At 38.7% G+C, this 25,683-nt stretch overlaps 1 protein-coding gene across 1 annotated transcript in view; it reads right to left on the bottom strand.

Annotated features, from left to right (window-relative positions):
• LOC126276364 (sodium leak channel NALCN) overlaps positions 1 to 25,683 on the bottom strand; it is a 361,108-nt gene that overhangs the window by 170,922 nt on the left and 164,503 nt on the right. Inside the window, exons 11-13 of the mRNA XM_049977270.1 lie at positions 4,841 to 5,032; positions 4,442 to 4,579; positions 1,947 to 2,153 (exon numbers count right to left, since the gene is read on the bottom strand). Of these exons, the coding sequence (XP_049833227.1) occupies positions 1,947 to 2,153; positions 4,442 to 4,579; positions 4,841 to 5,032 (537 nt within the window). The remainder of the gene's footprint in view (positions 1 to 1,946; positions 2,154 to 4,441; positions 4,580 to 4,840; positions 5,033 to 25,683) is intronic.

Below are 25,683 nucleotides of genomic sequence, written 5' to 3'. Positions count from 1 at the left end.
AAAAAAAAAAGTGGAAGACAAGCTTTTTTTCTCCGCCCCGAGTTTTGACCACTGCATTTTCATACATTATCCAACGAAGTAAATACAAATTCTGTATTGTTATCTTCGAATGTAGCAGCATTTCAATGTGCTACGAAAATCCGTTTGTCAATATGGTCAACTCTACATTCTGAATTTTTTCCTACCTGTGAGAAGAGATGGTTGCTAATAGGAACTTTTATGAATTATGAATAACATGCAGTATTCTGTTCACCATAAGAATAATACGAATATAACCATTTTGTCATGTGTTGTTTCGTGTTTGCTGCTATCTCATTTAAATCCTGTCTGCCTAATAAACTACGAAACTAGAGTGAGACAACAGCAAATGCGGAAGAATATACATATCATGTCATGTTTATATTCATATTATTCTTATGCCTAATAGTGATACAGTCAGAAATAAAGCACGGCAATTTACTAGATTTTTAAATCTAAGATGACTCTAATTTCTGTGCAGAATATAATGTACTAAAGAGGTGCCTGCAAAGATTTTCAAACGAAGAAAAATTTTTGCTAAACTCTCGTACAGAACATCTTTTATCATACACAGTCTATTATTTGGTTCTTGTTATTAAAGAAAGCAGCAGTGTAAGTAACAACAAATAGCAGTCTCTTGCCATTGTTTCGCTGATGAGATGATTCAGCCATGCCGCAAGCGGCGACAGGCTGTAAACATGCACTATCGGAATGCGACAAACAATGCATGACACAGTACAGTAATGCATTTTCAGCTTAGAGAGACATAAATACCTATAACAAAGAAAACGCTGCTTATCAGATCATAGAAAATAAGCAATCAATTCAAATCAGACGAAGCACGTGAAAAAGGAAGGGTCCCGTATCAGTACAGATGGAGCGCCTGACGCTTAGCAATGGCTACCTGGTAAAGCTAAACTGCTAAGCTTATGACTCGAACCAAACAACTGTAGCTCTATCGCCGTTCATTTGATCTAATTGTGTCTCATATTACAATGGACCAACTTTGTTTCGATTTGGAAGTGCCGCCTAAAACTTTTCTCTCCCCTTGAATTTCGAGTCTCATTTTTCAGGTGCGGCTTAGATTTGAGTGCAGCTTAGATTCGAGTAAATACGGTAAGGTACATACTTAGCATGTAGTAGGGGTAGGGGTGTTCCATGGACACACACACACACACACACACACACACACACACACACACACACACACACACACACACACACACACATTGTGACTACAATGTCTTAGCCAATGGCACAATGTAGCTGTGTGTGTGTGTGTGTGTGTGTGTGTGTGTGTGTGTTTTTGCGTATGCGCGCGCGCGTGCGCACACGCATGCGTTCACACAAATTAGTTATCTTATTCGCACAACTTCAATGCCCTATCACACCAATGGAGTTGAGCCAAGAAAAGATCTTCTATATTATAAAAGATGGTTGTAAATAATGATTCCAAGACTTACCAAGTGGGAAAGCGCCGGCAGACAGGCACATGAACAAAACACACAAACACACACACAAAATTACTAGCTTTCGCAACCAATGGTTGCTTCTTCAGGAAGGAGAGGGAAAGAGAGAGGGTAAGGAGTCATTCCAATCCCTCCCTTAAAACCCACATCCTTTCGTCTTTCCCTCTCCTTCCTGAAGAAGCAACCATTGGTTGCGAAAGCTAGTAATTTTGTGTGTGTGTTTGTGTGTTTTGTTCATGTGCCTGTCTGCCGGCGCTTTCCCGCTTGGTAAGTCTTGGAATCATTATTTTTAATATATTTTTCCCATGTGGAAGTTTCTTTCTGTTTTATAAAAGATGGTTGCCTACACTAAACCTATAAGGATTCATATTCAAAATTAAGATTAGTTTCAAATCTAAATAATATTTTAGTTAAATATTTTTAAAGTATGTGTATATATAATCTACACGTAATGCTTACTTTTGGCAGACTGAAGTCTGATGGCACTTTATGTAGGCATGTCATCTGTGGACTGTCAGGGAATTTTTCAAATATCCTTAAGCGGAAAGGTAATGTTTCCTTTATTTCAGCACTCTGTTCACGAAACTTTAATTGCTTCAGTTTCTTTATGTCCTCATCAAGTTCTAAATTATCCAGTATAACAGCAACAAACAAACTCAACACAATCTGAAAGGAAATACAAGATTTTTATTTGGCATATTAGACAATATTGAAGGAATGATCAGGCCTATAAAAAACAACAACTTAATTGTCAGAAAAAAATCTCTAAGTAATGGGTGAAAATTATTGCTATGAGCTGCAGTGCATGCAGTGTGGTGTAGTGATTAGTAGCACTGGCTGGTGAGATGTGGGTTGCCAGTTCAAACTTGACCACCAGCAATTATTTGTTATTTAATATTTATCATTTCTGGAAGGTACTTGAAATACCTTTAGTTTATATATGCTAGAATATTTTATATTTGTCTAAATAACAGCATTCAGGAATAGTTTCTGTCTGTATAAATACCTGCAGTCTGCATCCAGATCAGTTCTATCCTGGGTTGGAAGCACTCTACCACACCAGTGTATTCAAACCAAAGTTAGAGTTTGATCTAGACTTTGGCTGTGGTTATTCATGTAACTGCATTTTGATGGGATGTCTTCAAAATGTAAAAATGCAAGATTCATTGCACCATTGCTTTGGAGAATGAAGGTGCACGTGGTTGCATTTACTGGGATAGCAACTGTCATCATAGTGAAATGCAATTGAAGATCCCTAAGGAACCAATTATTGTGAAAACCAAGCTTTTGGCTAGTCTTCAAGCCCTTCAATATCCCAAGAAGCACTTGGATTCTGACTTTGTTGTCTTTTTTGATTCCAGATCAGTACTGGAACTATTAAGACATCTGTACAATGTAAGAACCAACCATCCAATAGTGCCATGAATCAGGTGTTTCAGATGACAAATAGAGATCAGAAAGTTACCATGTGATGGGTAAAAGAATACCTAGCAATGAAACAGTTGACAAACTAGCCAAAGCAGCCATTTATGATGGAACAGTGGCACACATGGAATTACACTCTAAAGATCTTTTAAACATGATTAAATCAACAATCAGAAAGAAGTGGAATACAAAATGGCAAGAGAGTTCCACATAAGACACAGATTATGTTAAAGTGAATCCAGTGCTGATTCCTAACTTCTGCCACAAGAAAAATCAATGTTCTAGAAGACTCACAAACACTAAAAGGCATCTTACATTGAACTGTGGCTGATACTGAGAGCATCTATAACGTATTAGTCTGACCGCATCGCCATTGTATGACTGTGGTGAAGAAGAGGATATCAGGCACATATTTTTTGGCTGCATGAACAGATATAATGCTGCATGCCACCTGCTGCAGTGTCAGGTCACCAACAATTGGTGTTTGCCAACATGCGTCACCATCCTACTCTGTAAGTTTATGTTTATGATGATGTACAATGTATGAAATCCAATGTGTATGTTGCTCTTCAAGGTGTTAAACCTTAGATGTGTGATGATGGTTGTATGTGTCCCATTCAAATGCCAAAATAAGATAGTAAATAAAACATACTTTCCATGCTAAGTGTTGTATTTCATTGATGATAACATGACATGGCACGACATGACAAGGCATGGCATAGTATGCCATAACAATAACAACAGTGTTTATTTGCTGTCAACTACCAGATGATTCCAGTCAGTCATGAACTCGGCTTCACAGGAAAAGTATAATGATGTTAATTGGTATAATTCAGAGAAGTGTTTGCAAATTCTGAACTGGTCTATGAACTCATCCTCCCACAATTAAGGGGCAGGACTTTATCATAATGCTGTCAAGTCCATGAAGAGGAAGCAGCACTAAAAGTACTTGCAGAAATACTACATTCTTAGATTTTGTGAACAATTTTATTCAGCCTTCCTGTCCCTCTGTAATTTTAAGAATTTTCATGTGCATGTCATACAGTGCCACAATGTGTGGAGTTATTGTTCGTACTTTTCTTGCTCAGTTTATCTATCATTACTCCAACATTTATCTTTTGTATATTCCCAAATCTATTTCCCCTGGGATCCTCTAGGTTTCATTAATCAACAATGAAGGGTTAAATAGAGAATGATGACTCTGGACACAGCACTGTGAATTTCTAGTAGACAATGGCAAAAAAATAGTTTTGCTTACAAGCAGACTGTGTTGAAATGCTCTAAGTTGAGGTATACATGAGGTATCTACTGTTCACCAAGCAATAACATGAATAAATAAAATTATTCAGGATGCATTAAACAAAGCACATAGCTGCAGAAAGAGAAAAAAATATTTGTCTGTGATTATATGAGTACTGTATTTTCCAAATGAGATTAAATGTTCTTGACTTAAAAACACACAAATATTAGAGTATTACTCAGTAAAATGTGGAGCTTATTGAAAACAATAATGCATGTGTTTCACTTGCCAGAGTGACGAATAAATGATACAAGATAAAGTATACAGCAACAAGTGGTGCCAGAGTTTCTCTGGTTCGTAGCATCGTTTCATCCATGACCTCCACCCAAGCTTCTTGCGTCAAGATTTGAAACATTGACATGAAAGCCTAAAATACAAAGAAAGAGATAATATTACACCATACAAGACTTTAAACATCAATAAAGAAATACAGTAAGTCAGAAAACATGTATGTAGCAATCTACAGTTCTTAATCATGGTCTCATTTTAAATGATACAAACTGGAAGTGCAATTCCATAAAAGTTTCCACTGAAAATTGTATTATTTTAATTATATAAGTTCTCTCATATACCAGTACAGAGGTTAGTAATCTATATTACATCATTACTGAATTAAATATTTTCTTACCTCTGGGAAACTTTCAAATTTTGTAAAATCGCACAAAAAGCAAAATAGTTGCATTGAAATGCTGGATGAAATAATCAGGAGACACATGGTGAAAATGATGAGGCTGCCTAGCTTCTTTCCTGGTCCAAATATTTTATATACAAAATCTTCCAACATTGGTGATGCCTTAATTAACCTGACGACGCGAAGAACCTGCAGTTAAAAGATATAAATAAATTAAAAGATCTATCTCCCCCCCTCCCACAGTTCTCTCTCTCTCTCTCTCTCTCTCTCTCTCTCTCTCTCTCTCTCACACACACACACACACACACACACACACACACACACACACAAATTCTTCCACAGGGTGTCTCACTTAAAGAGTTGTTAGCTGCATTTTCACTGGTGTTTCAGCAGACATTTGCAGTTTTGTTTTTGCAAAGTGTAGCTGAAGTTAGCCCACATATTGCTCGTCATGTCTTTCAAATGATGCCTCATGTTGGAGGAAAGCATCAGTTTGTTTCCAATTACTAATAAATGATTTTAAAACAAAATGTTGTGCCAAATCAACAGAGCAGTCCCAAATTAGTCTAGCATTATATTAGTCTTACTGACATGTATGAACAGTTACAGGGAAACATGAAGAATAACCAGTATCCCAGTAGCAACAGCACTGCTCAGGCCTGTGCTGATTGCTATCGACATGTAGCAGGACTGCCCTGTTGCTGGAGATCTTGGTTTTTCTCCATGTTTTATTGTCATTGTTAATAAATATCAATAAACTGAATATTACACTAGACTAACCTGGGACAGCTATGTCAAAAGGGCATGTAAAATTCTGATTTAAGCTAATTTTATTTTAAATGGGAAACAAACTGATGCTTTTCATTGAAACTGGGTATCAAATGAGAGACTTAATGAGCAGAATTTGTTTGGACTGATTCCAGTTATATATTGCAAGAAGAAAACTGCAAATATCTGCTGAAACATCATAAAAAATACACCTGACAACTTGTACAAGAGACACCTGGAATAAATATGGAATCATTACAGTATAGAAAAAGAGAACAAGTTTATTGAGGATATATCCAGGATGTAGAAAACAAGAACAAGTTTATTTAAGATAAATCCAGAATGAAGAAAAAGATAATAAGATCAGGTTACATAGAGGGATCCGAATCAAGAAAAAAAACCAAATAACTGAAAGTCATTAATGATCCGCTGTGGAGCTATGGCCATAAAATTGCTAGCCAATCAACAGTAAGCGTACAGGGGTTTGTCCACTAATTGTACGGGCTTGGGTGTGTTGAGAAGTATGGTTCTGTATGACCAAGCTGCTGATGAGTTACACTGTGGTTGTTGTGGTGCTGCACTACACTTTTTGTGTGTTTTATTACCGATAGTCACCATGAAAAGTAACACTAACAATTGGTTAGCCAACTCCCACATTGCTTCTGAAGCAGTGTGCTGCAGAGTTGTAGATGCAAGTAGTGGTACGATGCAAATTTCTCAGTCATAAGGGTACCAATATCAACAGTTTTAGGGCTGTGGGCCACTGCATGAGAGAAACGAGTATTTTTATCTCCAAAATGACAATTCAAGACATCAAAGCACAGTAATGAATTAAGAATCTAATAGAGACATACTGTAATGTTTCACATTAACATCTACAACCCACTAACGTGTCTTCTTTACGGTAAGTAGCAATGTATCTTTTCAAACATTGTTGACTTTCAAAATATGTGATTGTTCTAGGCTAGTAAATTTTTGCATTCAGACTTCAAGATACTGCTCATGTTCCAACACTGTGAAGTCTCCCTGCTTTATTCTGTTAGTATATAATGCTATTTTCACTGGGGGAAGGAGTATTTATTGAGCAAACCCATCATCAGTGAGTACATGAAAATCCACATTATATTCAAGGGCAGGGTCACCAAGAAAGATTTGTGGTTCATCTGAGGGGTAATCGGTGGTGCCAACTTGATTTGTTCCACCACTATACTAATTGGGCAGAATTATATAGGGTGTCCCACTCAAACCTCCCTGATTTCAAAGACCAAGGAATGAAAAATGCACAACATTGTAGAGCATCTCAAAGAATTTATTTACTTATTATCAATACACTTTACATGTGGACCATTTGTAGCATGAAGAATATCAAGTCTATATTCAATTTCTTGTCAAGTTATTTGTAACATTTCTCTGTTGTTGTAGCAATTGCATTAGGGATATGATGTCGAAACGTAGGAATATTGTCCACTTTGGTCGAACACATGCAGTCCTTTACGGATCCCCATATGGCCAGGCAATGGGTCCTCTGCGTCCGATCCAATGATTGAGAAATTTCCCAAACAGCCATTGATCAATGCGGCAGAGCTCAATCTTGTTGAAAAATGATGTTGGGTTGCAAGTCTTGTATCTGAGGGTACACAAACTGCTCCAACATGTCCAGATACACTGACCCATTCAATGTTTGTTGTGCAAAGAAGAACAGTCCAACAATCATGTCATGCATCAACTGCACCAGACGTTTAGTTTGGGACTGACACGAACGTGTTCAATGACAACATGCGGATTTTCCAAACCCCAAATCAGAACATTATGCCTATTACCCCTTCCTGATAGATGAAAGGTTGCCCCATCTGTGAATAAACATATTTCCAGGAAGCTGGCATCCATATCAATACACTGTAGAATATCTGCAGCAAATAGTTGTAGGCACGGTTTGTCGTTTGGCGTGAGATGTTGCAGAATTTGCACTTTTTAAACACACATATGAAGACGCTGGTGAACTGCATGATGCAATGTTGATCTAGGTACATCAAGTTGCCTAGATGCTTGACGAATTGACTTACATGGGCTTCTGAGAAATGTTTGTCTGATGTCCTCCACTATCTCTTCTGAAACTCTGTAACGTGCACTGCCAGAACGTTTCAGACAACTTCCTGTTGCCAGAAACTTCTTATACTATTCCTTAACTGTTTTCACATCAGATGAATCAAATTCATACACACGACGATAAATTCTTTGCACAGTAACCCACGATTTTGTTACTGCAAACTACACAACTGCTTGCGTGCGCTGCTGTGGAGTCGCCATTTTCACTTCATGCGACCATGCTGCACTCTGGCGATGATACTTGGCACTTCTGACGTGGGAATATAAATTCTTTGAGATGCTCTACAATGTGGTGCATTTTTCATTGTTGTACCTACTGTGGTTTTTCTCTCCTGGGTCCTAGGAATCAGGGAGGTTTGAGTGGGATACCCTGTATATTATTTTTAGAAATGAAATTGCCAAACTGCTAGAAGACATTCTTCTACATGTATGGCAAGAGATACTGTGCCAAGAACATGGCGCCCCTTAGTAGTTAGACACAGGTGGTTAGGGCAATGGTCCCTATAAGTGGTTTAACAGTTTGTACAATTTAACAACACTAAACTTTTTCGGATGGAGTTTTATGAGAGACTACATTAACAGACACCATTCAACCCTTGTGAAGAGCCAGTAACACGAATTTTGAGGCTGCAACAATTATTCACAATAAATCAGGAATTTCTGAAACGTTAGACCAATCATTCTTAATGTCTACTTTTGAGACAGACAAATTGAGCATTTAAAGTAAGAAATGCAATACAAAACATGATAGCAATTAAAATTTAATTTACTGTTACAGATCTACTTATAAGGACAAATGATCATTCAATCTCTCTATATATCAGTAAAAAAGTAAAATACATGGCCCCTATATTTCATTATTAAAACACTGCACCAAAAAGTACCACATGTCAATACTTCATGCAATACCTTGTGCAGTTTAACTGATTATTTCAACAAATTACTGCCATTATGGCACTTCATGTAGTTGATTCAAAAGTCAAGTATTATCTACGAAATTACCTGTGAACAGGAGTTTAAAGCTTCCCAACTTTTAAGAACTTAAACAATACTCTTGGGCTAATTTACCCTTTAACTATACACTTGAAGATAACAGTTGTTAGCTGGGGCAAGTCAGATCACACTCACTGGCGATTGTGGCCATAGTTCCACAACATTTCATTTTCTGACCTATGGTTGATAGGGAAATTTTGCTTTTGGTTTATCTTTCCACTTTTTATTTCCTATTTAATCTTTGTATATCCCTCGGCCCCTTCTATCATCTTTGAACTGGAACTTGCACAGGACCAAAGTACTATATTTGACCCCCTCCCCTCCCCTCGCCCACTTTCTGAAACTAATTTTCTTTCACCTTTATCTTTGATCCTTCTCATAACAGGTGGGTTTATCTTAAACTAGGGTCTGGTTTATGTGATCCTCTGCAGGATTTCCAAACTCCCCTATTGAATCCCACTTTTCTCACAAAAAAACTACTTCAAGATAGGAGTGTTTTTTTTCTTTAACAGTTTAGAACCCAAGAGCACTATTGATGCTGACCTGTCTCAGACAGCTATACAGCTGGGGATGGTTTCTCACTAAGGGAGACCATGGCACCACACAAGAACAAACTGATGCCATCAGAAGCCATAATCTGTCACGTGGGCATGGCCAGCTGTTTTCTGTCTGTGATTAAAGGCCAGAGCGAGGGGAGGAAGAGTGGGACCATGGTAGGATAAGTTCCCTCTTGGTAATCTGCATATTCTGTTTATCATTGCTATCTGCTGGATGGACACAACAACAATGAAAACTGGTGCATTACTTGGTATCTTTCACAGACTTTGCTTGGTTTACTGGTGCTTGTACTGTCAACTTCTCTTGATTATGAACTGGTTCCTAAGCATGTAGAATAGCATTACACTGTTACGTGAACTCAAGTGTTCCATCCCGTGATTTATTGTATCTTGTATTCCTGTAGTAGAGTGTGGTTGCAAGCTGAAACAAAACTGGTGATGGGGTATTTGAACATTGTGTGTGGACAAACAAACAATAAAATGGATATAGAGTTTCTGCTAATGTAGCAATGAGAAAAACTGTCTTGGAAGTACAACAAATGGAATGACAGCAACGGTGTGGAGAAAAGTTGGAGACACAATCTCAAAAATGGCAATTTGAGCAACAGCACCAGCAGGAAGAAAAGAAGGAAATGCTGCAGAAAAAGCTGTGGAAGTTTGTTGTGCAACAGAAAGAACCCCTGACTATTAATTGGCCAAAGTGCAAAGAGAGCAGCCCCCGAAATAGGGAGAGTATGAAGATCAGTAATATTGATTTTGGATAGTTTCTCATGCTAATACGGGATAAAAACAGAGACCAGACTTCAGCTGATAGTGGGCACAGACTAAGCACCTTTTACTACCCTGTCTAAAATAGTGGAATCAGTCAACAAAAGGCACACTCCAGAATAATCAAGCACTTTCTTCTTGCAGTCAGCATTTAGTGTTGCATGAGCAATGGACTGCCATTCGGCAATGAAGACTGTTGGTGCTATGTCAAAGAAGGGCATTTAGAAATTGTGAGCAGTAACAATTAACTGCAGGAGTTCCAGGAGATTAAGCTAATAAAATGGGCATTAACACACTAGGAGCTAAATATTATACAGCTTCAAATCAATACTATAAAACATCTGCGAACCTAACTCTCATTCAATATGTCCAGTGTCTTTCCTATTGACACCAGTGCCAGAGTGACTGTAATCAACTTTGGAACTTATCAATGAATGGGATCTCCACTATTACGCAGAGTTAACCATCATTTGGTGTCATACAACCAACAAAAGATTCCAATTACGGGTATTTTCACAAGTGAAATGAAATACAAGCAACTGACTAATGAAATTCCTCCTCTGGTAGTCGCTCAAGATTTTTGGGATCAATACATTCACGGCTTTTGGATTTATTACACAGAACATAGTAAGTTTAACTGAGCTGGAATTCTGTCCAGTCCCTTAGAAAACTTAAGCAAGGAATTTGAGTCATTATTAGCATCTGGTCTGTGGTATACCAGCATTTTCACAGTGCATTTCACTTTAAAGCCTGTGGTATCATCCAAATTCTCAAGAGGGCATCCAGTGCCAATAGCAGTAAGACAATCAATTAAAGTAGAACTTGAGTGTTTAAAAACTTCATGAGTCATTTAATCTGTGAAGTCAGGTAATAGGATTACACCAACAGTAGTACAGAAAAATCAAGTTGATCACTAACATTGTGTGGAGATTTCAACTCAATAATTACTGGCCAATCATAGATTAATATTCAATTCCCAGATCAAAGGAAATGCTGACAAAACTAGCTAGAGGTAAGAATTTCTTGTAAACAAATTTAGAAGGAGCCTATACACAACTTACATTAGATGAGGAATTGAAAAAAATAATGAAATCAAAATGCCTGATAGCTTGTAAAAATATCTATGCCTACCATATCCTGTTGCAATTGCACGAGCAATTTTTCAGCACTACATTAAGGAACTTACAGCATCAATCCCATATAGTGCAAATTATCTTGACAATATCATAGTGACAGATCACAGCAAAGTCAAGGATCTGAAAAATGTGCATGCAGCATTTTCTCGCCTATGAGAAATAAGTGTAAAGTATAACCTTGATGAACACGTTTTTTCCAAAAAGAAAGTAGGGTACATCTATCATATGCTAGTGTAAAAGGCTTCACTCCCACAGATCAACACTTAGCCATAATTGACACACTGCTGTGCCCCAAGAATCTAGTATAACTACAAGGTTTCTTAATGGAAGTCAACTACGACATAAAATTTATCACCTAGCCAGATGATCTTATGCATCCATTCTACAAACTACACTGCAAAAGTCTCACATTTGCTTGGCTTTTCAACAAATAAAACAATGACAGTTATTCACCAAAATATATAAGGGCTTGTAGCTAAAGGAAATGAAATGTTTGTTCTCTTAGAGAATTCACAAGAAATAAGAGATGCTGATATGTTATGTTTTAGTGAACATCATATGAGAGATGTTCAAATGTTGCAGTTGAGTGGTTACTGTATAGCAACACTTTACTGTAGATCTATATTGGAAAAATATTGTGTTGTAATTTGTGTAAAAAATAACCTATCTTACAGAGGATTAGATTTAAAGAGTCACTGTATAGAAAAGGATATTGAAATATATGATATGGAGCCTACTACACATGAACTTGCCAGTTGTAGTGTTAGCACTTTACAGAGCTCCAACAGGGAACATGAATGTATTTGGGTGGCAGCTAGCGTCTCTCTTATCCCAGCTGTGTTCAAAGTGCAAGAATTTAATAATTTAAGTGATTTATCAATTTTCTAAATGAGAGCAACAGTAAAGCAGATTTAAAAAATCTAGTAGAATCTTTTAACCTGATGACAGTAGTGGATTTGCTGACTAAGATTACTAATAAATGTCATACTCTGACTGACAATATATTTGTAGATAAGTCAAGAGTCAACAATACCAGCGTTTGCCCAATTGTTAATGGCCTTTCTGACCTTGATGGTCAATTGTTTACATTCACTGGCGTCAATCTGTGCGTTCTCGGAAATCTCTTAGAGTAAGAAATGATGAGTCCGTTAAAAATTTCAACTGTAGCCTCCAGGAGATTTACAGGAGCCCAGTTTTCTGTGAAAAAGATGTAAATAAAAAGTACAATATGTTTTTAAATGCATTTATGTCACACTTTGAAGCTAGCTTTAAAAAAAATTAGAAACAACCATGTAGAGCCTGAGAAAACATGGCTCACTGAAGGAATAAAACCATCCTACAGAACAAAAAGGATGCTATATAGTTCTCTCAAAACTTGTAAAGACCTATAGAAACAGCAACATTACAAATTTTACTGTAGCATTCTACAGAAGGTTATAAATAAATCTAACATTATGTGCTTAAAAACTGATATTGAGACATCAGAAAACAACATAAAAACAATCTGGAATATTGTCATAAATATATAAGTCCAGTCTTATGTAACATATTCAGTGCATATAGGAAAGAAGGAATTTTCCCCAGTAGATTAAAACTGGCTGTAATGACACCTCTCTTTAAAAAAGCTGATAAAAAAAGTGTCACTAACTATTGTCCAATTTCCCTCTTAACTATCTTTTCAAAAGTTCTTGAAAATCTTGTGCGCAGATTGATCATCAACCATCTCAACTTCCACAATACCCTCAACAATAGTCAGTATATGTTTTGTGCCAAACAAGCAATATTCTCCTTTAATAATCAAGTTTTGAAAGCCATTAACAAAAAAAAAAAAAATAATAAAAAAAAATCTGTTAGTATTTTTTGTAATCTGAAAGAGTTCAATCATGCAAACCATCAATTTTTTTGAAAAAGGCACAACACGAGGACTAGGTGGTACTGTAGGTTTGCAGCTTGAGTCATACCTAAAGGACCGAAAGCAAGCCATGACGACGAATGGCCCTTCCAGAGAACCTTCCTCATCAGAGTGAGGTACCATAAGTTGTGGTGTGCCCCAAGGCTCGATTTTAGGTCTGCTATTATTTCTGATTCTCATTAATAACCTCCCTCTTTGTTCCTGTACAAAAAGTAATTTTGCTCTTTTTGCAGATGGTAGATCAATCCTCTTTGATGAAATGGCTGATAACAATCTAGAGAAAACTACAAACAAAGTTTTCTCTGAAGTTTTAAACTGGTTTCTTGCAAATAGTCTCTCACTCAATGCAGATAACACCCATTATGTAAGGTTCCTGATGCCACAAAGAAATCTTGAAGAAATTAATATGAAGTGTAGAGACTGCAAGTTAACGAGCATTTCACTCTCATTTAAGTATATGGCCGAAAGAGTCAGCCTACAGGAATTGTGGAATGAACCCTGTTGTCCAGGATCGTGCACCACAAAGGGCACAGATTCACCACAAGATGGGGAAACTCACAGGCGTCTATTATCTATTGAGGCCTAAGTGTAGTAGTGTGTGAGTGAGATAGACAAGAACCTACATCATAGGGAAACCCAGTAAAAGGCTTTTGTGGCCAAGGAGATGTATCGAATATAGCAGACCTAAGATGGGCCATAAAGGGGAACATTTATGAAAACTTTTTAATTCTGTAGTAATGCAGGGAATCAAGCCACAGTAATTTTGATCTGCCATCCTCCATAAAATTTCATGGTGACCCCAATAAAACTTGAATACCGGTCATATCTATAATAGTTTAGGATTTAGTGTTAAAGTGAAATTAACAAGTTTTGTAACAAAGACCTGACTGCTAAAATCTGAACGCTTTGGTTGATCTTGACAACCAACATTTAGTATAGAAGCGCATCATTAAAATGACAAACATTGTAAATATCAGGTTCGAATCCTGCCTCGAGCATGGACGTGTGTGATACCCTTAGTTTAGTTAGGTTTAAGTAGTTCTAGGTCTAGGGGACTGATGACCTCAGATGTTAAGTCTCATAGCACTTAGAGCCATTTTTGTAAATATCAACTCTGTAACTTAATTTGTTTAAAAGACTAGTAAATTTAAATTATCAGTATTTCATGGTGACCCCAATAAAACTTGAATACCGGTCATATCTATAATAGTTTGGGATTTAGTGTTAAAGTGAAATTAACAAGTTTTGTAACAAAGACCTGACTGCTAAAATCTGAACACTTTGGTTGATCTTGACAACCAACATTTCGTATAGAAGCGCATCATTAAAATGACAAACATTGTAAATATCAGGTTCGAATCCTGCCTCGAGCATGGACGTGTGTGATACCCTTAGTTTAGTTAGGTTTAAGTAGTTCTAGGTCTAGGGGACTGATGACCTCAGATGTTAAGTCTCATAGCACTTAGAGCCATTTTTGTAAATATCAACTCTGTAACTTAATTTGTTTAAAAGACTAGTAAATTTAAATTATCAGTATTTACAGTTAAGCATCAGATCATCATTTCCTCCATAAAAAAGACATTGAATGATGACAGCATGACACCTTATTGAATCACTAGGTAATACACTCCTGGAAATTGAAATAAGAACACCGTGAATTCATTGTCCCAGGAAGGGGAAACTTTATTGACACATTCCTGGGGACAGATACATCACATGATCACACTGACAGAACCACAGGCACACACACACAGGCAACAGAGCATGCACAATGTCGGCACTAGTACAGTGTATATCCACCTTTCGCAGCAATGCAGGCTGCTATTCTCCCAAGGAGACTATTGTAGAGATGCTGGATGTAGTCCTGTGGAACGGCTTGCCATGCCATTTCCACCTGGCGCCTCAGTTGGACCAGCGTTTGTGCTGGACGTGCAAACCGCGTGAGACGACACTTCATCCAGTCCCAAACATGCTCAATGGGGGACAGATCCGGAGATCTTGCTGGCCAGGGTAGTTGACTTACACCTTCTAGAGCACGTTGGGTGGCACGGGATACATACGGATGTGCATTGTCCTGTTGGAACAGCAAGTTCCCTTGCCGGTCTAGGAATGGTAGAACGATGGGTTTGATGACAGTTTGGATGTACAATGCACTATTCAGTATCACCTCGATGATCACCAGAGGTGTACGGCCAGTGTAGGAGATCGCTCCCCACACCATGATGCCGGGTGTTGGCCCTGTGTGCCTCGGTCGTATGCAGTCCTGATTGTGGCGCTCACCTGCACGGCGCCAAACACGCATACGACCATCATTGGCACCAAAGCAGAAGCGACTCTCATCGCTGAAGACGACACGTCTCCATTCGTCCCTCCATTCACGCCTGTCGCGACACCACTGGAGGCGGGCTGCACGATGTTGGGGCGTGAGTGGAAGACGGCCTAACGGTGTACGGGACTGTAGCCCAGCTTCATGGAGACGGTTGCGAATGGTCCTCGCCGATACCCCAGGAGCAACAGTGTCCCTAATTTGCTGGGAAGTGGCGGTGCGGTCCCCTACGGCACTGCGTAGGATCCTACGGTCTTGGCGTGCATCCGTGCGTCGCTGCGGTCCGGTCCCAGGTCGACGGGCACGTGCACCTTCCGCCGACCACTGGCGACAACATCGATGTACTGTGGAGACCTCACGCCCCACGTGTTGAGCAATTCGGCGGTACATCCGGTAAATACACGCGGCCTCCCGCATGCCCACTATACGTCCTCGCTCAAAGTCCGTCAACTGCACATACGGTTCACGTCCACGCTGTCGCGGCATGCTACCAGTGTTAAAGACTGTGATGGAGCTCCGTATGCCACGGCAAACTGGCTGACACTGACAGCGGCGGTGCACAAATGCTGCGCAGCTAGCGCCATTCAATGGCCAACACGGCGGTTCCTGGTGTGTCCGCTGTGCCGTGCGTGTGATCATTGCTTGTACAGCCCTCTCGCAGTGTCCGGAGCAAGTATGGTGGGTCTGACACACCGGTGTCAATGTGTTCTTTTTTCCATTTCCAGGAGTGTAGAATATTTGTTGTAAAGTTTAGTGCACAATAGTTACTTTTGTTCTTTATTTATTTATTTATCAGAAAGCACATTGGTGCAAGGCCACTGACTGTGGCATTCAAAGTTAATAAGGAAATTGTACTGGTTTTATGTAAAAGAATTTAATGTTTATTATGTAATGGATATTGTTACTTTATTTAGGACATGAAAGTGGTCAATCTTTGATTATTTAAATATGATAAAATGTAAAATAATGTAGAATAACATATAGCCAATCAGATGGATGGCTTCATGAAAGGGAACTGCTCTAGTCAGTTGAGAAGTGAAACGATTTTAAAAATTTTGCATTGTGTGCATGCAGGACTTAGTATCTGAGCATGAAGTTAGAATTAAAACTAGACCTTTCACTGCTTACAAGTTTTGATAAATATCAATGGGGACAGTTGAAAAATGTGTGCCCTGACTGAGACTCGAAGCCGGGACCTGCTTACATGGCAGGTGCTCTATCCGACTAAGCCACAGAGGACACAGATGATAGTGTGACTGCAGGGAGTTACCTTTAGAATGCTCCCCAAGAGACCATAATTTCCAACTTTTTGTCCATACACTACATTTGTAGTGCCTCTGCCCACATTAACGTAGTGTAAAGACTGAAAGTTGGAAATTGTGGCTCTCACGGGGAGCATGTCAGAGGTGAGTCCCTGCAGTCATACTATCGTCTGTGTCCTCAGTGGCTCAGTTGAGTAGAGAATCTGCCATGTAAGAAGGAGGTCCTGCGTTCGAGTCCTGGTCGGGGTACACATTTTTCATCTGTACCCCTTGATATTTATCAATGCCTGTAAGCAGTGAAAGGCCTAGATTTAATTATAACTTAATTCTTTGAGAGCTGCAAGATCACTGATGATATCTGTACAGATAGCAGCTTCATAGAGTATCTGAGTAGTGAGCAGCCATGTGCCTGGTGTGAACTCTAGTTTTTCGTGTAGTTCAGGAGGCACAGTATTGGACTTGTGTTTCGCGATGAGATTGTGAATGATTAAACTGTATCAAACAGATATGCGCTCGAGTGTAACGCTAACTGTAAATATGACCACTTTCGCTATTAGTTTGCTTTATGAATGAAAATTATTCTAACCAAATCACAACTGTGTGGCCTACATCATTTATGGGTTATTAATTTAGTTCCCAATATTATTATTATATGTTATGTTAACTTTGTATTTCGCAAACTTCCCATCAGCCATACAACTTAACCAAAAGGTCACAAGTGTCTAATTTAGGGTGTGTAATGCGACACATGCTGTTCAACCCCTACATGAGTTTGAGCCAAGTCATTTTGATGAAGAGGAATCACGTGAGAGCCTGAGCATTATGGGATGTTTGCTCGCAATTGGGGACTCGTCCAGGACAGGACTTTGGAAAATGTGAGTTAAGGTATAAGAATCCTGCAAAGTGTTGGAACAGGATTGGATTTTGGAAAGTGTTTGTTGCAGGATATGTACTCTGGAAAGTTTAGAATTGGATTTGAATTCTGCAAAGTGTTTCCAAAAGTATTATCTGAACATCGATAGGCAGGACCTCTCACAAAAATTACATGTGAGATCGGTCCAGGACTGAATATTAGGTTTCTTTAATAGTTGTGATATTACAATTGTAATTCTCACAGTTAACAACATTCTGTGTCTAGGTCCCAAGTCTATGGCAGTTTGTGTAAGGGCTCTGAGCAACAAATTTTGCAACAGTTGTTTGTACTGAGTTTTAGTAGTGGTTAGGAGTGATAAAGAGGCAACATTGAAAGCACATACTTCCAGCCAGCAGTGGCATCTTCAATGGTGATTCATTGCACAGCAGTGGTTGCAGTACCACAGCTGAGGCTACAAGATCTTCAGCGTTGGTTTCAACTGCAACATCAGCAGCAATACCTTAGCAGAAGGATTCAGCATGACAAAGCTAAGTACCTGTGCTCATAGCGAGATTATGTATGGTTCTGTATTTCAATTGCCAATAATAGAGGTTGCTAATATTAAGTAGTTGGCTAATGAGCCGCTTAGCCTGAAGTCGGAGCAGGAGAGCATGATCAGCAGTGAATTTAGTAGTGCAAATAGTATGAAATCAGGCAAGGGAGATGAATTTGGGTGAGACACAAGGTCGCAATTAATGAAAATGATAAGAGGATTGGGATCCAAAGTTGATTCTGTCAAAGCCAATTTGGTATCCAAAATTGATTCTGTTAGAATCGATATGGGTGACATAAATTTAAAAACCATCTCTGTTAAGGCCGATATTGTTGACGTAAATTTAAAAATTGATTTGTTTCAATCCGAAATAACTTTGGTTGTGAAAGATGAAGTAGATAAAATGGCTAGTGGAATCGAGAAATTGATGGATGGAAAATTAAAAACCACACGGGATGAAATGGGCAAAATTTCTGATGAAGTTGGGATACTTGACTCTAAGGTATGTCAAGAGGAGAAAAATTTCAGTGATAAGGTGGAGAAGTTGCAGGCAGATCTGGGAGGCAACATAATAAACTGTATGAGTAGGCAAGATGCTCTAATGGCTGAGATGACAGAGGCTATTAGCAACATATCCATTTGAATAGGTAAAGGGGAGAAAGATGTAGATAAAATAAAGGAACAAGTAGAATCTGGCATTAAAATTGAAAATAGTGAAGTTAAAAAAGCAAATCAATGAAATAAGATGGTTACCAAAAACTTTGCCATGGGATTTAGTGCACAATCCTAGCAACTCAATAGATGAAATAAAACGTGAACTGAACTCTCTAGCTGTACATCAAACCTCTACAGTGATCAGTGTTCCATGGATGAACTCAGGACAGATCAACTGTTTTGCAAACAGTGGGAAATATCACCCAGCATGCAGGGATGGTTTTATAAGGGGAATGTCCAACAAGCAAAGATAAAATCCGTGAAAGGGCATTTGGAAGGTGAGCCACAATCGTGGGCAAATATACATAGTGATACGTGCAGTACCTATGAAATATCTGAAAGCAATTTCCTGAACAAGTTCTAGAATGAAGTGAAGCAAATGTGACTCCAAAATGAGTTTCTGAATGGGCCAACATTTAAATATGGGAACGGGATGATGTGAGAATTTTGTAAATGTGAACTTGCAAGTTTAATGCACGTGAAATGTCCACTGGGAGTGCTTACTAAAATTATGACACTGAAAAGCCGGTTACCGGAAAATTTGCAGTGGGATTTAGTGCACAGTCCAAGCAACTCAATAGACAAATTTTTGGACTTCTTAGAAAAATTAGAATGGGCATTGAAATTTAAACCACCAAGTAAGCAGACAAATAGTTTTCAGACTGGAAATCGTGACTACGGCCCGAGTGATTACTATGAAAGACATCTGAGAAGTTATCAACAAAACGCAAACAGCATTTTTGATAAGGGAAACAGTAACAGGAATACATCCAATGATAAAATTTCATAGGGTTAATGGGAACGGATACTTTTGTGACAGGGACAGACACCAAGAACATAGATTTGTGGAGCGGCACCTGGTGAAACGAACCGGCATGATGGGAGATTGGGAAACTAAGTTTCACCAAATCTCAGGTCTGGAGATGGCAAAATAAACCAGCAATGAATAGGACACGAGTAAACGGAAATGTGATAGTTGTTAATAAATCAGCAGAAAGGTATCAGAATATTGAAATGAAATTAGTAAGAGATGAGAATCAAATAGGTAAATTTTCAAATGAGATCATACGTAAAAGGCATAATCCTAAGATAATGAAAGATAAAGTCAATGATGACGATTTAGGGCTAAATGATTTGTTGTATGAATGTGGGACGAAAGAGTGCGTGAATGGTAATACAATGAATGATTCTATGTGCCAAAAGGAGGCTGAGGTGGGGCTGAATTTGGTGGAGATAGATGGTATAGAAAATTCTTAAGAGGTACTAACCAGCAGTAATGATTATAGTGATGAAGGTGATGATGTTTCAGTTGATATTATGATATTGAAAGTTGGTAAGGAGGTTAATAAGGGCGGCATAGCACTAGTCTCGTCAGCTGTTGATGAATTTGTGTCGTCGTCGGATATTGGTGAACTAATCTTGAAGGAAGGTAGTAATGATGTTTTATGTGCAGAAGTCACGAAAGTTGCAGCTAATGGTATTGATACTTCAGAGGAAGAAATCAGTGTGTGTCTTTATATTAGTGGAGGTGAAACTGAAATTCCGGATGGATCTGTTGATCTTGAATGTTTGTTTGAGAATGAATGTGGACCTGAATTTGATGTGTGATCTGAAATTAATGTGGTGCAGGACTGTGTAGGAGAGAAAAGGGTTTTATGCTCAGGTTTAAATCAAAACACAGTGGAATTTAATGGTACTGTTGATTCTGAAATTTCACGATGCTGTAGCTACAATTTGTGTGAAACAATGAACGGTTCTTATATAGGTGATTTGATGACAGAGGTAAATGAGATACTATGTAGCGAGTTGAATGATGTATCAGTGGCTGTTGAAAGTGCTGTGTGTGAAGGTCTTTGTAATGATGTGGAAGTAAAAGATGCTTTATTTCATGATAATGATGTTGTAGCTATCAATGGCGATAATTTTAAGGGAGAATACAGTGAGTTTGATTCTAATATAGAAAGTGATATTTAGACAGAAGGGTATCTTAAGGAGAAATGTGATTTTACTGTAATTGATTGGCGATGGAATGGTAGAACATTACGATCGTTATGCCTCATTTGTGAACTTGAGAGAAGTTTAAGATAGCAAGAAGTCTAAAAGGGAGAAAAAATGAAATTGGGGTGAAAGAAGCATTTAATGAATTATTTTGGAAGGAATATGAAATTGAGGGGTGGATCAAACAGGATATGTGTACTCTAGAGATGGAAGAGAAGGGAGGAGACATAGAGAATGATTTACTGAGAGAACAGTGTTTAGAGCAAAAATAAATGATTAATGTTCAGCCTATCATTGAAATTAGAGAAAGTAGACGCACTGCTTGATTCTGGAAGTAATGTGTCAGCAATGTCAGAAGGTTCTGTAAATAGGATAAAGAATAAGAAATTAGTTTCACTGCCTGTAAATAGTGTAAAAATTAAAATGGCAGTTGGCGGTTTAAGTAAGTTGATAAGGCAAGAAGTGCTTTTGGAATTCAAGTGCAAGGAGTATCGTTTTAGTATAGCAGTGTAGCGAATGGACTTGTAAAAGATGTGTTGATGGGAACAGATTTCTTATGTAAATATAAAACTTTGCTTCACTGTGTGGGAAGGTGCTTGGATTTTGAAATTGAGGGTGAAAAAAGGAAAGTAAAATTTAAGAATCTTTTGATAGGGGACAACGAGATTGTGCATACCAGAATTATACGTGGTTGGGATGAAGAGATCAATATGTATGACAAGATAAAGGAAATGGTAGAAGCAGGAGTTAGGTGAATTGTTGTGCCGTTATGAGGACATATTTTCTGATCGTCCAGGTAAAGTAACAGACTTCGAATACTCCATTAAAGTGAAGCCGCACGAGCCAATTAAGTGCAAGCCTTATGTAATACGTATTGCTGATTGGGAAGCCATCAGAGCCAGGTTAAGGCAAATGCTAGAATGGAATATTATAGAGCAGTGTAGGAGCGATTATTGTAATCCCATTGTAATTATAAAGAAAAAAAAAGAAAAATTGGTTAGAATCATGTTATACACGCGTAAGATAAATAAGGTAATCGTGAGAGAACTCAACCAGCCTGGTAATAAGGAGGAAGTGTTGCAAAACTTCAGGAACGTAAAATTGATGTCTGGTGTTGACTTGACCTCAGAATTTTGGCAAATCCCATTGGCAGTAGAAATCAGACATTACACAGCTTTTTTATTCGAAGGACAAAGCTACCGGTTTAAGGTTGTACCGTTTGACCTCACGATTTCAGTGGCAGTATCTGTGAGAGTGTTAAGCCATGTCTTAGGAGAATGCTTAATGAGCAAGTTGGTGACCTATGTGGATGACATTTTAATAGCAACGGAACCCTGATACGAACACTGTAAATGGCAGGAGGAAATGCTTGTGGCCTTAAGACGAGGAGGAATGATGTTAAAAATTGCCACATGTGAATTTGTCCGAGCGGAAATTTAGTTTCTATTGAAAATTCTTGGGGGATGGAGGAATGAATAACCCAAATTTATGTAAATTATTAAAGAAAAATGCATCATGGAAATTGATGGAGGAATGTGAAAAGGGATTTCAGAACATAAAGGATAAACTGTGCGCAAGCAAGATGTTCTATTATCCCGACATGACACTTCCGTACTGTCGTCGGACAGTTCAGATTATGGGATCGGCAGCAAAATCTGCCAAGAAAAACAAATCAATGGGAAGATAGAACATCACAGTGTGGCTTTCACCAGTCACATGCTCAACAAACACAAACATGGATCAGTGTATCAGAGAAGGAGCTCCTTGCAATCGTGTATGGATTCAAAAAGTTCCGTATGTATTTGGAAGATAGAGAGGGGACAGTGCTATCCGATCATAAGGCCCTTAGCTTTCTGCAAGACTGTAGAATACTAAAAAACTGTTCGAAGCACTGGGCAATGTTCCTGCAGCAATTTAATTACCAGATATACTATATTAAACGGACTGAGAATTGTACTGCTGATGCTCCATCATGGCTGCCCATTGGAGAGGAAGACAATGACGAGGAGGAGACAAAGAATGAATTTCAGCTGCTGTACATGAAAGGATTACTGGAGGAAAAGGAAATTCATGCGGTCTGCAGGGATATGTGGAGAGCACAAAATGATGACACTGACCTGTAGAACATCAAAATAAATTTTGACAGCAAGGGCTACGAAATAGACCCCACTATTTCAAGATCCACAAGTGTGTGCTGTTTTGCAGAAGAGACGAGAAAACAGGTCACTGGAGACTGTGCTTCCCAGACAAACATGTGGAACAGATGATAGATTACGTCCATGTAAGTCACGGTCATTACGGGGCCCAGAAGTGCACAGAACTTATAGAGCAATACATCCACATTAACAACTTCGCCAGATGAGTACTCGAACAGCTGGCTGCCTGTGATTGATGTCAGCGAGTAAAATATTGCACTACAGCCCAACAAGGGGAAATGCAAAGTATAATACCAACCAAGGTAGGAGAGTTACTGGCGGTTGACAATTTTGGCCTACTGTCCACAAGACATGGCAGTATGAAGTACATATTTGTTCGTTGTGGACCTCGTTTCAAAATTCATTAAACTTTATCCAAAATGGAAAGCTAACAGCGAGACACTGATAGCCAAGTTAGAAAAGGATTTATTTAAAAAAGTAATCAAACCAGAAAGGCTGTTATCTGATAATGGATCTCAGTTTACATTAAATGTTTGGAACAAATTTATGAACGACCAGGATATAAAACATATTTAATGTAATCCTTGCTAGCAGTATATGCGAGAAGTTGGACGACTGTGTGATAGACACTCAAAGTGGGTGAAATATGCACGATCATTTGAGGACGATCTGAACAGCATGAAAAGTAATGCAACTGAATATTCACCCTTGGAGATGAAGACGGGAATCAAACCAAAATTTCTATTTACAGAAATTGTGGAGTTCCCGCAGCTCCTGTCTGAGTCAGCTGCTGAGAGGGAGCAGGTGGTAAAATCCCATATGGAGCAGTGGAAAGGAAGAAACGGCATTATGAGTGGTACAAACCAATTAAATAAAAAATAAGAGACAAAATCCTAGTACATACGAAAGATAAGTCCAGCGAAGTGGATGGAGAAATAAAAAAGTTGTCTGAGCTGCACTATGGGGCATTTGTAGTGGCAAAATGTCTGCACCCTAATGCCTACCGACTCAAATACCCTGTTTCAGGAAAACTTCAATGCTTAAGAAATGTGACAGAATTGAGACTGTACATTGAGAATGGGAAAGTAGGTCACGAAATAAGTTATCTGTGTTTATATTATAAAATTATTTGAAGGGGTAATTTGCAATGTTTTACTTCAGGATTTATTATAGCTTGTTTTTTTTCCCCACAGGGTCTGTGCAGTTATAAAGAGATAGTTTAGATGCACATTTGGGTGGGACAAGGTCAGAGAACTCAATTATTTAGTGAATGGTACCAAGTCAAAAATCAGTGCACAGTATGCATATAAATTAGGTTTTTGGGGATATATAAGGGATTTATTTACGTGTATGAATGTGTTACACAAAAGTTTTTGGAGGTTTTTATGTTTGTTGTAATTTCAAAATTATAAGTTATGGTCACACCAATTGGGGTGCATGGAGGTAAGAGAAATATGGAAAATGAAAATTAATAATGCTTACCTAGGAAGACAGATGTATGTTTATCTACTTATCTGAGAATACATTGGGGGAATAATTTATTGTTGTACAGAGTAATGATTTTTGTACACAGCTTCAGTGCACAGAATTAAATGAAGGGTGAAATTTGTTCATTTTTGTTGTTAGTTTTGAGTCTAGCCACAACGGAGTAACATCTCGCCAGCTGAAAGAGCTGCTCTCCGCAGCCTCAGAGAAGATACTAGCACAGTCGTACTGCCTGCGGATAAGGGTAACGCCACAGTTCTTCTGACAAGGGAAGCCTACAACGAGAAGATATATTGTCAGCTAAATGATTCCACGTACCGCAGAATTGAAAAGGACCCAACAAGCCGAATATCAAGGAAAACTGCTACCCTTTTGAACGACTGTTCTCTACCTGAACAAATTATCAAGAGATTGAGACCACACAATGCAGTACCACCAAGACTCTACGGTCTTCCCAAGATACACAAGGATGGTGCCCCACTACGATTAATAGTGAGTAATATTGGTGCTGCCACCTATTCTACAGCAAAATATCTGGCCTCACTACTAAAGCCGTATGTGGGTAAGTGTTGCCACCATATACGTAATTCCGAGGATTTTGTCAGTCGCTTGAAGGAAGTTAAGCTTAGCAGTTCGGATTTATTAGTCAGCTTTGATGTGGTCTCACTATTTACCAAAGTGCCTTTAATGGAATCGTTACATCTTATTGGTAACTTATTCAGTGCAGAAATGACGGCCTTGTTTGAACATATACTCTCCTCAACGTACTTTCTATTCAATGACGAATTCTTTGAACAAACAGACGGCGTCGCCATGGGGAGCCCTTTGTCCCCTGTGGTAGCTAATCTCTTTATGGAGGACTTTGAGGAGAAAGCACTTGAGTCTGCTGTCTTAAAGCCTACGGTCTTCTGGCGGTACGTAGATGATACTTTTGTTGTATGGCCTCATGGCAGACAGGAACTGGAGAAATTCCTTCATCATTTAAACTCTTTACATGAGAACATCAAATTCACGATGGAGATTGAAAAAGATGGCACTTTACCATTTCTAGACGTGCTAGTATGCCGTAAAAATGATGGGTCATTAGGACATTCTGTGTACAGGAAACCGACTCACACAGATCTGTATCTCCAGGCGTCAAGCTGCCACCACCCAGCACAAACAGCCGGCGTTCTCAGTACCTTAATACATCGAGCGCATGTAATATCGGACGATGAAAACCTCCACGCAGAATTAGAACACTTGGAGAAGGT

This window comes from Schistocerca gregaria, chromosome 1 (assembly GCF_023897955.1).
Source record: "Schistocerca gregaria isolate iqSchGreg1 chromosome 1, iqSchGreg1.2, whole genome shotgun sequence".
Classification (NCBI taxonomy): domain Eukaryota; kingdom Metazoa; phylum Arthropoda; class Insecta; order Orthoptera; family Acrididae; genus Schistocerca; species Schistocerca gregaria.
The sequence above is the reverse complement of the archived record's forward strand: the minus strand, read 5'-3'. Positions and strand labels throughout refer to the sequence as shown.